Raw genomic sequence first — 16,132 nt, forward strand, 5'->3', positions numbered from 1 at the left:
AACTTTTATTAAAGTTGTCATTATGGGGTGTTGTGTGTAGTATTCTAAGGAAAAAAATGAATTTAATCTATTTTGGAATAAGGCTGTAACATAACAAAATGTGGAAAAAGTGATGTGCTGTGAATATTTTCTGCATGCACTGTATAAGGAAGTAAAAATGGTAAAACCACAACGTACAAAAGAGTGAAAGGGGCACACTTCAGTGAGGTTTTGTAGAACTATGCCTTTTAAAGTAGATTTCCTGAATGCTCTATGAAAAACCATTAAAGACTCAAGTTTTTCACAGCAATTTATTTTACTTATGCTACAGTACATTTCCTAAAACACTGAGCACTTTTCTGAACAACCTTATTTGAAGCACAAGAAAGCTGTGGCTGAAGGAAAAAAAAGGTTCTTTATATAGGAACTCTAGTGGGAGAATTAACAACAAAACATTAAAAGAATGCTTCACTTTTTACATTTTACACCCCTTTTACTCTCCACACAGATGCCCAAATAGGTAAGAGTGTAACACTGTCAAATGACATACCAAAATGAGGTCAACTAGAACATGGAAGAAACAAACAGGAACACAGCAAATAAGAAAAGTCAAAAGATATATTCTCTTCTTTCACATCCCTGGTTGGGTGTCTAAAAGTCAGAGACACAATTTCTTCCAGGCAGATTTTTAAGAAAAAAGCTTTACCAACACAAAAATGTAATGAAATACTAACCATGTCGTCCATTTCTTCCTCTTTGCTGTATCTTGCATAATCTTTCCGTAATGTTCTCATAAGAATCATTGAAACCAGCCCCACAAGAAAAATAACCATCATAAATGAGTTAAAGATTGAAAACCAATGAATCTGAAAAAAAGAAAGATCAAGATTGAGATTCACGAATACAGGTATCATTGAAATCAAGTTCCCATTCAGTGAAAAATAATTATGCACTGCCGTTCACTGTTATGCACAAACTTTAGATTTAGAGCAGTAGAAGAGCTAGAAGTGTATTTGTTTCAATTCCATTTAAAGAGTACTACATGGATTTGATACACTTTCTACCCAACGATTCATTCAAGAGTTATGAAAACAACAGGCACAAAGTCATCACGATTAGGCCATCGTTAGGAATACATTATGCATATGCAACTTGAGAAAAAACATTTTTACATACACTTTGACTAAAAACATTCAAACTCAAAATTTTCCAATTTCACACATATCATGTTACCAAACAATTCATGTATTAAGTAAATTAATGTAGCGACTGTATTTCCATAACAGTTTTTCTCCAAAATAATGATTAAGAGACAGATTTACTTCAGAGTTTAATCACTATGTCAGATTTTTAGTCAAAGTCTGCATGTACCAAGTTGACTGTCTCTTTAAAAAGCATTGATGAGTCCCAAAATTGATGTAATTACTTTTAGCATTTTCCGAGATGCCAATTGTAATAATTAGTGGTTAATTGGGACAAATGTGGCTGCATATAAGGGCCTACCTGTACACTCAGTGCCTTTTTGTGGTTAAGATATTGGAGAAATTAAAAGAACTGAGTCAATGCCTTAGGAGGAAAACTGTGCATCTTCACAAGTCAGGTTCCTCTTTATAAGTCATCTCCAAAAGGTTTAGGGTACCATGAGCAACTGCAAAGTGCATGGTAAATATAAAAATCTTGAGACCATACAGATGTACCGTTATTCAGGAAAGAGGCACAAATTGACCCCAGGGATGAACAGAGTTTGTTTTGAAAGGTTAAACTGAACCGCAATGTAACTAAAACACTAGAAACCAAAGTGTCCTCATTCACCATTAAGAGTATTTCATCACCATGGCCTAAAAGGTGTCAACCAAGTTAAAAACCATTACTTCAAAATCAGGGGGAAAAAAAAGTTTGCAGTTGCCTTCCAGGACAAGGATATAGCCTTTTGGAGGAGTGTTGAACTATTTGGCTTTAATGATCAGAGAGATGCATGAAGCCTGAAGGGTGTATCTCTTAATGCAAAGAACACTATCCCAACTAGAAAGCACAAGGAAGTTAGCATCATATTGTAGTGGTAGTTTGCTAGGAAATGAATTGGTGCACTTAATAAAATAGATGTCATCATGAAGAAGGGGGTATTATTTAGAAATTCCAAAATAATACCTCAAAAGATATCTGCCAGAAATCTAAGCTTTACAAATTTGTCTTCCAACCAAACAATAATCCCAAGCATATTTTCAAAGTTGCAACAAAATGACTTGTAGACAATAATGTATTGGAGTGCCCTGACCTGAATCGCATGGAAAATCAGTGGACTGAACTGAGGAAGGTTGCCCTCAAATTTGACTCAATTACACCAGTTCTGCCAGGAGGAATAGGCCAAAACTCTAGCAAAATATTGTGAGAAGACTGGAAGTATATCAGAGACATTTGCTTCAAGTTAAGCAATTTAAAGACAGAACCAAATGCTAACTTGATGTATGCAAATTTAGGACCCACTGACAGTTTTACATAGTGGTTAAAAACTGATATTAAATATGTATCTTAATTTAAAAAAAAATCAAAATAAATTAAGTAGATAAACTTAATGATTTAACACATGGCTTGTTTGGTAAAATTGTATGTGTGAAGTAGGCAGAATCTTGAGTTTGAAAATTTAGAACCTTATGGCCTGAAATGTACAATCTCCAAAAGCACCAAGTCAAAATTACAATCATATTATAATACTTTCTCATAAATTACATTCAGTAAAAAGAAAAAGAGCAACAAGTAAAAAGTTGAATCAAACTGTGGAATAGGCCCATGATTTTATACTAAATCAAATATTTCAAGGGAAAACAGGATTAAAACTCTTACTCTGTGTTGAAAGAAGGACGGATCGAGGTATTTGTCAAATCGGTCTTCAAACTTTACATCTGATTTTTTCCATTTCACCTGCAAATGAAAAATTATTCATAGATTAAGTCATTAAAATAATCAATATTAGTAGCAGTCGCCAGCCAAGGTTACCCAAGTGCCCTTAGAAGGATGAGAAACCTAATCCTCAAGCCAAAGATTATGGGGCATTGGCAGCAGGAGGATATGTTTGGGAGTGGATTACACATATGCAAGTTCTCTCCTCTCTCTTCTTTTAGATCAGTTTTTCTCCTGTCTCATTAATCAAGCATCAGTTACAGGGAGTACACAGAACAAATTCTATTGACTACTACTTGAATAATCATTTTATTAATTCCAGAAGTGTGTCATGAACACATTGTGTCAGCTTATACGTCTACTGGAAACTTCATAATGTGTTTGTATCACAATTATACAAAAAAAAAACCACTAAAATGTAATACAGTAGAACTGTGTTTTAGAGAATTGATTTCTATGCACCACATATAGTGATAAGTCCCATGAAAATCCTTTATATTTGCTCTAAAGTACAGATAACTCGATAGTAGATTTAAATACAAATGTACAGCAATAGCTTAACATACAATACATCTGTGATATGTTATTTTGTGAGAAAACAGTAATGGAGACAGACTTCTAGTTCTTTCCTGCACCACCACATTCCACTATGAATGAGTGGGATTAGTGCAGGCGCACATCTCCAGCTTCTCGTGCCATTACACCTTTAGTGTGAGTAAAACAAAATGATTGCATAGGACAGGGGTCAGCAAATAATGGCTCATACGCCAAATGCGGCTTGAAAAAAAGATTTTTATTGGCTAACGTTTGTGTCATTTCTTTCCGGCAACATCACTTATTGCAGTTACTTTCCCTTCATCGCTGCATTCATTTGAGGTCACTGTCTCTGTATGAGTTACACTTGATCACCCCCCCAAGCGAATATAGCTTATTTCTGTTGATACTATAAGCCTAGTGCACATCACTAGATTTCCATCATGTCAAATAAAAGAAAGGTAAGGTCAGAAATTAAAAAAATAAAAAAATTTAAAAAATGATAAGAATACTTTTGTGTACCCTAGAAAGAAAAAGTCATTTGTCTGATGTGCCAAAAATCTACTGTAAGATGAAGCAAGATGCAAAGTTTTCAGAATACATAGAAACAAACGGAGAGAAAAACTTGGAAAAAAAATGTCAGGACAGCACACACTATTTAGGTAAAAACATGGAGAAAATTTAGTGGCAGTCAAAGCTGACTACTGAGTATTGCAACTTGTTGCTGCATAAGGTAAGCCCTTCACTGAAGGAGAGCTTATTAAAGCAGTATAACCAAGAGATTGGGAAGAAGTGTTCCCAGTGAAACAGGATGTGTTATAGTTAGTGAATTTATCAGCAAGAATAGATACCAGATAAGTGGAAGAAATGGCAGCTCAAAAGCAAAGAGCAGAGATTAGTTACTTATTCTATTGCTCTTGATGAGAGTATTAAGGTAGTGGACACTGCACGGTTGGTGGTGTTTTAACAGAGCACAGATAAATCGTTCAGTATCACTGAGGAACTAGCTACCCTTCATAGTTTGAAAGGCAAAGTTACGAGAGAAGAACAAATGCTGTGTGTGTGGAAAACACTTCAGCAGTTGATTTGAAATGGGAGAATTTAAAATGAGTTACAACTGATGGCGCAAAGAACATGGCAGGAAAGAAAAGTGGCTTAATGGGGAGAATAAATAATCACATCAACAGGCTTCCTGAAACCAGTTGGTATACACTGCATTATATATCAGCAAGCGCCGGGAAAAGCTCTCAGTCTTGAAGGTGTAATGACAGTTGTCACATCTACTATAAATTTCATTTGCTCATGAGCAAATTAAAAATATAAAAGATGTAACAATTTTCACTATGTCTTCAAGACTGAGAGCTAATCACAAAGTTTTTTTGATGAAACCAACACACAATACAATGACGTACCATATCACACTGAAGTGAGTTGCATGTGGAGAGACCAAGTATTAAGGAGATTTCTTTTTTTAATTATGTTGTGAAATCAGCAGGTTCATGAGAGAAAAAGGAAAGCCTGTCAAAGGCAAGTCTGATTCTGCATGGCTCTGGAAGTTGGCATTTCTCATCAATCTCACATAAGAAATAAATCAGATAAATTCCAGTCGGCATGGAAAGGGAAAACATGCATGCAATTTATATAGCGGTGTCAAATTGTTTGAAATGTGTCTGCAGTTGTCCAAGGAGCAGATATTAGAGGTGTAAAACTGGATAATTTTCCAGCCTGTGTAGAATTTTAAAAAAGCACAGATACATGCCTCCCAAAAAACTTACTCATCCAAAAATGTTTTGGATTGATGCAAGAACAGTTTAATCAGTGGATTTCAGGATTTTACTGAACTTGCAGATACCATTAGGTTTTTTGAAAATTCTTTTGCCATAACTGTCAATTCAGCACCATCAACTGGAGCTCACTGATTTGCAAAGCTACAGTACTTTGAAAGACAAATACAAAGAATGTGAGATTGATTATATTTTACTCTGACAACAATGGCATGTGGTTGTATTAACCTATTCAGAAGCACATACACCTGTGAACAGACAATCCAATGGATAAGGAGTAAAATGAAAGGGTTCAGAACCAGCCTCTCTGATGATAACTTAAATGCTAGTCTGCGGATTGCTGTCTCACATAATGGCCACTTTGCAACTGAGAAGCAAGACCACACATACCGCTAACAGTGTTGTGATAGACCAATTCGTCTGGCCCCCAATGGTGATTTGAGCTTTTACCTTTGGAGTAAAAAGTTTGCCGACTCCTGGTATAGGAAAAGTGGGATGTTTCCCTTTTTCTTGTGCAGTGGGTGAGACAGCATTAACTTAGCACACCTCTCCACCTCCTTTTTCAATGATTAAGGATGTCATTATGATTAATAAATTAGAAATCAGTACAGCAGATGGTACTACAGCTAACACAGGTAAGATTAGATAAATCCACCCTAACCCCTCCAATCCCTTTATTGGAGTCACCACACAAGAAAGGGAGACAGGACAAAATCAGGGGACACCATTCTTGCACCATTCGTGTGGAGGGCTACACACACTGCTCCAATCTTCATTTTTACATCCCTTTCCTTTTTTTTATGTTCAGTCATCAGTTCAAGCAAAGCTGAAGTTGCAGAACTAACTGTTCGATTTATGCAAGTTGAGGTTCTACAACAGGAATAAATACAGTATGTGAGCTTGTAACACTGACTGTTTGGGGGCTAAAATACCAAAGTTTGTGAGCCAGCTTGGAACTGTTAGTGTTACAATAATAGATTCCAATAATGTCTACCATATATTTGGCAAGCATATTACTTGATGCTTAACAGACACACAAAACAATTATTTATCCACTGAATGAGAGGTAGGTGACAATAAATACAGTACATTCCTGTAACCTCTTTTTTGTTCACCACTGTGTACATTCTGCTTAGTAAGCTCAACATTTGATACTTAAAATCTATTGGAATATGTTGTGCACAGGTAGTAAATCACCAAAATCTAAAAAATACATTAATAAATAAGTTCTTCTAGTGAAAATCACGTATGACAAAACTTAGCCTGGCTGGGAGTGTCTTACCGAGACCAAATTTCCACAGCCTGTGCAAAATCAGCCTGGTGGAAAGCTAAAATCCAAAAGTAACAACATGTAGCCAGACCTTTGTATTATTCTTTGAATTCTCAGTACAAAATACCAAGAAGATTGCATGGATTAATTGATTTATTTAATACTTAACATTAGAATACCTGAAGCCTATGAAAAAAGTTGTAATGCCGGCCACCTTAAATTCCTTTGCACCTCTCCATTAGCATCTTTTGTTTTGTAAATGTGTCGATCAGCACAAGCAGCCTGCTATCCCATCCACTGCCACAGCAGCTGAAGTGAGACGCAAAATTCTCAGAGCTCAAGTCTGTCTGGGTGTGAGGTGCCTTGAGTTGCATAGGGTAAACAATATAACATTATTTGGAATACAATAGATAATCTCTATCACTCCCAGTATATAACCCCTAAGGCAGAAAACTACTTTTTTCAGTAAATCGTATGCCTATTAGATTGGAGGTTGTTAAATTGTTTTATATTGTTCTCTTCTATTGTCCTTTAATTACTTGTAGCATTTTTTTGATTTGCCATTAGTTTTACACATTTTTCCTCTCCTTTGTCTCTGTAGTGGCACTTGCCTGAGAATAAATGTGTCAACACATGAAATGGACCCATTTTCAAACATCTTCTCTACAAAATAAATTATTGTTATTGGCCTGTTACTGGTGCTCACAAGTAGAACACCACTTAATATGCATAGACTTAATTGAAATTGAAAACTTCAATTAATTGCTTGCATTTTTGCTGCCAGACAGAACACAATCATTTTAAATACTAAGATCTCATGAATTAATATCTTGATTGTTAATGATATTTCTCATATAGTAGCTTATAACTGAATAGATTTTGCCCCTTCACGTAGAAGTTTCTCCCAGTAAAGACACAGGTCCAATTTAAAAACATGTATTTAAAGGTTCATCATACAAACACATTTATTTTAATGTGTATGTCTCTCTATTATAAAAAAAAAAATCCTGGAGAGAAACACTTGGGTGTAAAGACGTGATCTTCACGGAAGACACTTAAAAGACCCACGAGAAGAAAGAGAATGGCCACAGAGCGTCTTGCAGGGACCCTAAACATGAGACATTGTGCCAAGAGATTGACCCAGGACCGTCTCGTGATGACGTAGAACATGAGATTCTTGCAAGACATGCCCTACTTACAATCAATATCAAATAAGACAACGGGCAGCAAAACATTCAGTCATGTGAAGGATTTGAGCACAAAAGGATCCAAAGTCTCAGCACATATAAAGCGTATAAGAACAATACGTTATAAATTAAACGCCGACGACTAAGCGAAGAAGAAAGTAACATGGAGAAAAGAAACTCAAAAGCGTTTGAGAGAAAAAGAGCAAAAACGAAAAAATAATCTAGGTGCAAACTCAGAAAATAAGGAAAGTAATTATCAGCCTGTACAAGTGGAATTGAAACAAAACACGTCCAATCGGGTCGTAGATAAGTGGAAGAGGATGGATGGACATCTAATTGGGCTCAGAATTAAAGAATTCAGAATTTTTCCATTCTCCCGGCAGGTTAAGAGAATCCCAGTCAATTCGTGGCGAGGGAACTCCAACAAAATCCATGACTGCTCTATTCTAACACCATGTCTTGTTTTCACAAACTGTGAAAAATGAAATGATGGCAAGACTTTCTTTTAAAGTATGCAGGGGAACTTTATTTATTACAGCTCTTACATTCATGGCATCCGTGCTCTAAATTAACTTCCATAATAGTAACCTTGAGGTCCCTTTTTCTGGTGCCTTCCTGATGACATAGGTCCCTAAACCATGTCTGATAATAATACATTTCAATGACATATAAATATTACAGTGATCACCTCGATAGACATATCACCACTTAAATCACTGCTCGTGAATCTAAGATGTTTAACAGGTATTCCTGGTATTAACTTTTTGATTTGCCTGCGAATATTTAGCGGCAGCATGTCTATTGGATTGCTGCTGACGGACAGCCTTATATGGGCAGGCACTCAATTACTTGGGAGGTGTGGGTATGGGGGACGCAATATAGGCAGGCAGCCAACTACGTGGGAGGCGTGGTGATGGGGGACGCAACTCCGCCTCACACAGCGACCGAGCTGCAGGCTATGGCCGTATATATGTACGTAAGTAGGATTCAGTTATGACCATTATGCGTAGAATTTTGAAATGAAACCTGCTTAACTTTTGTAAGAAAGCTGTAAGGAATGAGCCTGCCAAATTTCAGCCTTCTACCTACACGGGAAGTTGGAGAATTAGTGATGAATGAGTCAGTTAGTCAGTCAGTCAGTGAGGGCTTTGCCTTTTATTAGTATAGATGCATTAATTGGTTACTTTGCAAAAAAAAAATGATTAACTGCTGATGATGTAGATCGTTTTTGTCTGTGCTGAAATTCCAAACAGAGAAACCTATCCTGAATTATGGTACAAAGTTATTAAACACATGTCTCTCTGACCTCATTTAAAAGATTCAGCATATTGGGGCATGAAAGATTCCAAATATATTTTTTTTTTTTTACAGACGTTCTGAAATAAAAGTGAAACTAACGAAATAGCAACAATTCAAAGAAAAAAAAAATCTTAAAAGTGTGTATCCGGAAAACCAAACACATGGGTTGGCGAGCGAAGCGAGCGGGGAATTCTAAATGGACCGTATTAATTCTAAATGGACCGTATATGATGTTGTGACACCATATTAGTTTATTTCTGGAATTGAAGAAAAAGAAAAGTGAAAATTGGTGGGCTCTTTAGTGAGCACTCAATCCCGAACTGTAAAAGGTCACCAAACTGTCTCCACCACTAGTAGGTAACCTCACATTTATAATTCTCTCAAGAATATTTTTGGTGTGTTGTCTCTAGTTTTGCACACTATACCATCAATAAAAAAGTACTATACTACCAAATTTTTAAAATGGTACTATACCAGCATTTTGCAAAATTTTGTAATCATACTATATTAGAATAGACTAGATTAGATAATCATGAAAATGTACCTTAGATTGCTTTACACTGGCTTTATTGAAAAACAACCTCTGTGTCTTTAAAGAGAGGCACGGAAAGCACAAACTAGGTGTAATGATTCTTTGCAAGCAGTGCTGCTCTTGTGATTAGCAGAGAACATATCACACTAGCGGAGATTGTTAACATAATGATCAATTCAGTTACAAAAAAAAAAAAAAAAAGACAAGGAAATGGCTGAATAACAAATAATTAGTCCTCTCCTACCTTGCTGATAAGTCAAATGAAGATATGGTAATAATTTGCTTATATGGCAAGTGAAAAAGTTGAACCTGAAGATATTACAGTGATTGTTTACAAATGGTGTCTCACCAAAGGAGGCAACATACTGAATCTTGTCAAGAATTTATTCCTTGATCATCCTGATGCCTTCCAGGGGTTCAGATCGGGTCAGGTGTGAAATGAAATTTATAGTAAAAATAAGAAAAGTTAAAATGAATGCATTTTATTGGGACTTCACACAGCAGAAATTTACAAACAACACTTGGGGGTGGACATCAAGCAACAGAAGCAGGGTTGGTGGATGAGGAGTGCTCAGTGCTGCATTTTTTTTTGGTATTGGAACTGGAGTCAAAATTTTAGTAGCAATCCAACACTAGTCTTCTCTAAATGAATCCACTATTTCTAGCTCCATAATGGTAAAATCATACCATCAATAATAACTAACAGCACCTCGCAACAGCAACAAAAATTTTATTAACAGACAGGTTAACACTCTGTTCTAAGTGCAAGAGATTAGACTAATATTCACAAAATAACAATTCTGACTGGCATGGTTATATTTTCATAAGTTCAATTAACACTTTCATGTATATTATGTTTATTTACTTAGCAGGCACTTTCATTCAAAGTGACTTACAAAAGAGATCAACATAATCAAGTAAACATCAATCTGGGGACTCTAGTGAAACAAGTACACAATGGAGCCTCAAAAGAAAAGCTCTAAAGCCAAAAGGGTGACACAAGACTGTTTGTCTTTCTTAGCTACCAAGAACCAACCATCAAAACCATTATGATTCACAAGACAAGATTTTTTTCAAAGGCTTCTTAAACACAGTTAGGGGGCCAGCAGGTCAGATGGAAGTGGGCAGTTCATTTCATTAGCTAACAGCTCCACATAAAGAGTCTACATTGAGATTTGATGCCATGTACATGTAGCAGAGTGTGAAGTAAAAGAGTGATAGCTTGCAGTGCATGCTCAGTGGGAGGAAAAGCTTTTAGTGCAATGAATCAGAAAAATGTTGCCTAGAACACAGCAGTGATGTTTCACCTTTACTAATAAGCTCTGCATGAAATCTAATTCTCTTTAAAGAGTACCATGGCCTTCATTATAAATGAATGACAATACAATTATTCATTTTATACTTATTAAGCACTTTCCTACTTACCAATTTTCCACTAACCGTATTTTAAGACAACACCATATAAAACAACACCAGTCTATTCTCAAATGTGTGCAGTTTAAATTTTCGGTCATAAAGGGGAATGCACCTACATTATTTAGGCAGCATTAAGTGCAAAACAAGGACCAACCTTTGTATGAGATTTGAAACTATTGCAGAGTGCATTCATTCATTCAAACTATGAAAAATTTACACTAAACTATCAAATATCCCAGCCCTGAAAGGAGGAAAAAATAGAATACTCACAGAAAACATGCAAAGTTTACAAGGTAACAGAACACAGATTTCTTAACTTTGAAAGCACACTGGAAACATTACCTGAGACACTCCAGTAACCTTACAAAATTCTAGATGCTCCGATCAACCAACTGATTTCCACAAAAAAAAAGACTCGTGATCGGTAAATTGGCCGATCACAAAAAACGATCTTCAGCCCCTAGTTTTCTAGGCTCTACAGTAATTTAGTTGCAGTGCTCCTTTACTTTATTAAAGTAATTGAGCCAACACGCAGCTTTTTTTTGTAGCAAACTTCCTGTAGTGTAGACAAAACAAATCAAGGCTTGTTTTACAAGAGAGAGTAAGACTATTGGAGTACAGGGTTATCAGCCTTTACATTGAAGAAAGCGGAGGAATAAACTGAGAAAAAGGAATTGGAGAAATCATCCTTTGCAATTAGACAAATGGCAAGAATAACTACATTAATGAATTCTGACCTTTTTATTTTGTCCTTTAAATTAAAATAAACACTATATTAGTTTTGATAGCGAGCTTTTTTTTTGCAGCAGCTTACATTTTATTTTATTAAATAGTTTTTTTTACATATTTTGTTAGTTAAAGTATTTATTTTAAGGAAATTTTATTTATTTTGGAATGTTTATGGTCACTGAACAATAACGCCCACAGAATTTCATTTTGTTAATAAAAAATGAACAGGTCTATAGTTTAATGATAAAAATACATTTTACTATAAGACATAAAACTGCTATGTGTCCGATTATACAAGAGCTTAGTGTTTTTAAAGGGATATAGGAATAAATAAAAAAATTTAAATCGGTATCGGTTGATGAAGTAGCATGAAGATGATGATCGGTATAAGCCTTAATAAATCAGATCGGAGCATCTCTAGAAATTTTTCAAATTCTTTGTTTTCTGAAAATCGATTTGATTGGAATGATGCATCTCTTTTCTTTTTACGGATGGTACTCACTGAGTAAGACATTGCAATCCTTGTGTTAGGAACCAGTTTGACTTTTCCTTCACTGGTGAGGTTTACATCCACAATCCTATTGCCATTGAAGCCTATTTCCAGCTTTTTATACGTCCAAAGGTAATAGTCCTCCCCATTTTCATCTGCTTCTCCAACAATGCCTACAAAACACAAAAAAGAAAAATTGCTGATTACAGCTTTTAAACATAGAGAAAAAAAATATCCATGAAAGGCAAAATTCATTGATGGGTTTTTGCTTTAATACTGCTCTTATAAACAGACATCTGAAAAATCAGGTGCACCCCTCAAAGTTTCATGCCATATTCATCTACTGCTACTCAGGTCTAACTTGTATTCATCACACGAAAATCTAAACCTACTTCCTCTAATAATTCTGCAGTATACCACAGTAATGGTGTTCAACATATTAGAGTTGTTACAGTACAGAAGGGCTACATTAGGAGCAATGCTAGCACATTTTATTTTGTTATGTGTGTTTCTACTCCAAAGTGGGGTTGTTAGCATTATGGCTGCACTTCTGCGCCAAATGGATGATAAATTATAATAAAGTAGTTGCATAAACAGATTGCTTACAGTGTTAAGCTGTTTAATGGCAGAACATGAGTGTGGGCTGACAGCTAAAAGTGAGCAGGGTATTATAGTCTTATTTCTGCAGAGCAAGTAAGTGGCCCCAAGACCATAATTTTTTATAATTATTATTTGGGTTTTCACGGAAAAAGAAAAAAAAATGAAGCCTGACAACCAGTATGCTTCACTAAGTTACTATTCTCCACAGTAGGAATATGAAAGGATTTTTGGGATTGAGGAGCAGTTAGTTATGGTAAGTAATGTGTTGGGGTACGGCTCTCATTAGGGGTACCTTATATCCACAAATACTTTAAATAATGGTTTGTTACTTGCTATCGTTTTTAAGCAAAGCTTACAAAAAGAAACCTCAAACCTTATTGACAAATGCAATTTCTGATTGAATTGATACATTCATTTTTTAACCAGAATTAACCATCTTCTACCACTATGGTAGAAGTACAAAGTGTGCTACAGGTGAACTAGATCGCAGGACATAAAAACTGACATACAGTGCCAATAACAATTATTAGCCCAATTATTATTTATTATATTGTTTTATATTTATAATTAATTTAGACCAAAAAAGCTTTTACTTTGACATTAGTCTTTTTTCTTTTGATCAGTGTTAAACAATAAAAAGTGAAACCTTGAATACTTTTTATAGGCACTGTATATGAAAACTAGCAAAAAAGCGATGAGAATTACAAAATGGTTTGGCTAAAAATTCTGACTACAGAATAATCATTTTAGAAGAGTATAACAAAGAAAGCCATATGATATATGCCCACACTGCAATCTTGATATTCTGGGTATTTGTTATAAAGGCAAACAGTTAATTTGCTGTACAAGAAAAGTGTATTCTTATTAAATGATGATTTATACAAAATGTAAATATGGTATTTTTAATAACCTATACATTTCCAGTGTTGTAACTTTTTTGTAGCCTGTCCTCTGGCTAACTGTGCCTAACCATTAACTGTTCCAGGAATATCCAAGCCCCCTTAATGGCAGCATGGTTTTCATTGGAATGCAAACTACTGTACTGGATTAAACAATATACTTGAGCGGAATGGAAAACTTTGTTTTCAAATAATAACAGGAATGCAAAGTTATTATGAAATAAGCAGTCCAATGGGGAAAAAAACCTTGAAGGGATTTCCCTTTCAATTTTTGTAACAACTTGCATAACAGAAATTTGAACATCTCTGAGGCATGGCTCCACTGTGTACCTCCTTTTCCTAAGCACAGTTCTGCACCTCTTTAATGCAAAGAATAAAGCATGAAGGACTAGCACATTACAAACAGTTTACTACAAAGGTATTTGTCCATGTTCTTCAAACATACCATGAATTCATGGGGGCAAGCCATTTAAGACTAGACTGTGTGTCAATCAGCCAAGGAATTTGTTTAAATAAAGAAAGGAGACTCTATAAAGAATTCCATTTTGAGCAATCTTTGAGTAAAAAGCAAAAAGAGAAAGATAATCATGATTTGATCAGTTTTGTTTTGCCATTTGATTTAAGTTTACCATACTCAAGTCTTAGTACATTTTCCAATAATTGTCCTTAAAAAAATAATGATAATAATCTGCCCATAAGCATAAATACTTTGCCTTGTCAAATGAATTCCAGATATAGCTACACCCAAGTGATTCATAGTGTAAAACCTTACTGTGGTAAGTACCCTGTATGTGGATCACAAATTAGGATTAACATAACATTAAACCATAAACAGATATTGATCCAAAGTTCATTTCTCCATGTTTGCATACACTTCCTTGAATGGAAATGAATGCATTAAAAAAAAAAAACAGTTAACACATTGAACTTACTTCCAATGTCATTACTAATTAATAACCATCTCTCACAGTTCACCCTGTACATGGCTGTAGCTTTTAAAGCAATTATCAGTTGCTTGGTTACGATGTGGCAAGCAACACCCATATACTGTTTAAGCCTCAAACCTTTTTGTTTCTGCTTTTTATTTCAAAGTCAGCCCCTTCAGTTGCAGCACCTGTACCTACTGCTGTGTAAATTCTTGTCCTGCTCATTTCATATATACAACTATCTATCTGCATGGTGTGTTTCTATCATTTAAGTAAATATAAAAAATAAAATAAATAAATAAAATCACATTGTGAGACACAAATTCTCAAATTTCAAAAGCTTACTAATTGCGTAAATTAATAGCCAAATTTCAACAGCACTGCATCATCATAAAAACTTCATGCAGCTCCGAAACAGCACACAGGACTCCTTTCTGCTCTCCGCGGGATTAGCTCTACAGCAGCCAGCCATAGGATGGCTGCTATCATTATGAAGGGAATGGAGGAAGGTCTCGAGAGCCTCATCCACGGAAAAGTCAAAACCGTCAGAGAGCCAATGGGGTCAGGCCTGTTGAGGATCGGAACTGGTATGGTGCCAAGGCGTTTGACGTGGCCCAGCTGGGTAGACATGTGGAACATCCTGTCTCTCCAGCATGATGATCGTCTTCCTCTGCTTCATAAAGTCTGCACTTCAGTGGTGGAACTCTCTCAGGTGTGCAGGCCTGGGACTGGCCAGATCTCTGTAGATGGGTACAGCTTTTACTGGTATGGTTGCTCTGCTAACTATCACACTCAGGGAGTAGCTGCTACTGTGGCGGATCGGATCCTTCTGATGGTGTTCAATGTCACTCTTTTCAACAAGCATATTATGAGACTCCGATTAAGGCACTCTGTGGGTGCCTGTCTGTTGTCTCAGTGTATGTTCCAACCACAGTGAGTGATATCTCGGTGCAGGAAACAATTTATTCACAACTTCGCTTGGTGGGTGCCCGCAAGGTGATGCCCCTCCGGTCATGGGTGTCTTCAATGCGACCACTGGCACTGCCAGGGCTGGTTATAAGGACTGTGTTAGTCCCCATGGGTCAAGTGGCTCCCAATTCCAGTGCCTTGAGCTGCATCGTTAGACTTGGTACTTCAGTACTGGTGGTGCAGTGAAGGGGATTGATCCCATCTTTGTGGGCAGAAGTTGGAGTTTGGGCAAAAGGTGGAGGCTCCTACAGAACTGCAGGCTCTATAGAAGTACCACATTTGTGAATTCTAACCAAAGACTTCTTGTTGCAACTCCAAGATCAGGCTGTTTCTAATGTGTTTGCACGCAGTTTGTGTGAGGAAATTGCAGACTCGGGTGCAAATCCTGATCTTAATGTGATGTAAGAAAACTTCCATGACAAGACCCTGAAGGTTCCGGAGGGTTGTGTTGGTGTTGCCAGTGTTCTCAGAAGGAGGTGTTTCATCTTGCAAGGTACAATGGATATCATCGAGAGGAGTTGCAGCGCATGGCTTGATGGCAATTTTAGTCTGTATTGAGAACTGAGAAGGATGTCTGCGAGGGCTCTGAGGGCAGATAAGGAAGTGTTAGAGGAATGTGT

At 36.3% G+C, this 16,132-nt stretch overlaps 1 protein-coding gene across 1 annotated transcript in view; it reads right to left on the bottom strand.

The window, feature by feature from the left end:
- tm9sf3 (transmembrane 9 superfamily member 3) overlaps window positions 1-16,132 on the bottom strand; it is a 114,632-nt gene that overhangs the window by 59,692 nt on the left and 38,808 nt on the right. The window contains exons 4-6 of the mRNA XM_039737321.1: window positions 12,131-12,291; window positions 2,821-2,898; window positions 714-845 (exon numbers count right to left, since the gene is read on the bottom strand). Of these exons, the coding sequence (XP_039593255.1) occupies window positions 714-845; window positions 2,821-2,898; window positions 12,131-12,291 (371 nt within the window). The remainder of the gene's footprint in view (window positions 1-713; window positions 846-2,820; window positions 2,899-12,130; window positions 12,292-16,132) is intronic.

This window comes from Polypterus senegalus, chromosome 1, assembly GCF_016835505.1.
Source record: "Polypterus senegalus isolate Bchr_013 chromosome 1, ASM1683550v1, whole genome shotgun sequence".
Lineage (NCBI taxonomy): Eukaryota > Metazoa > Chordata > Cladistia > Polypteriformes > Polypteridae > Polypterus > Polypterus senegalus.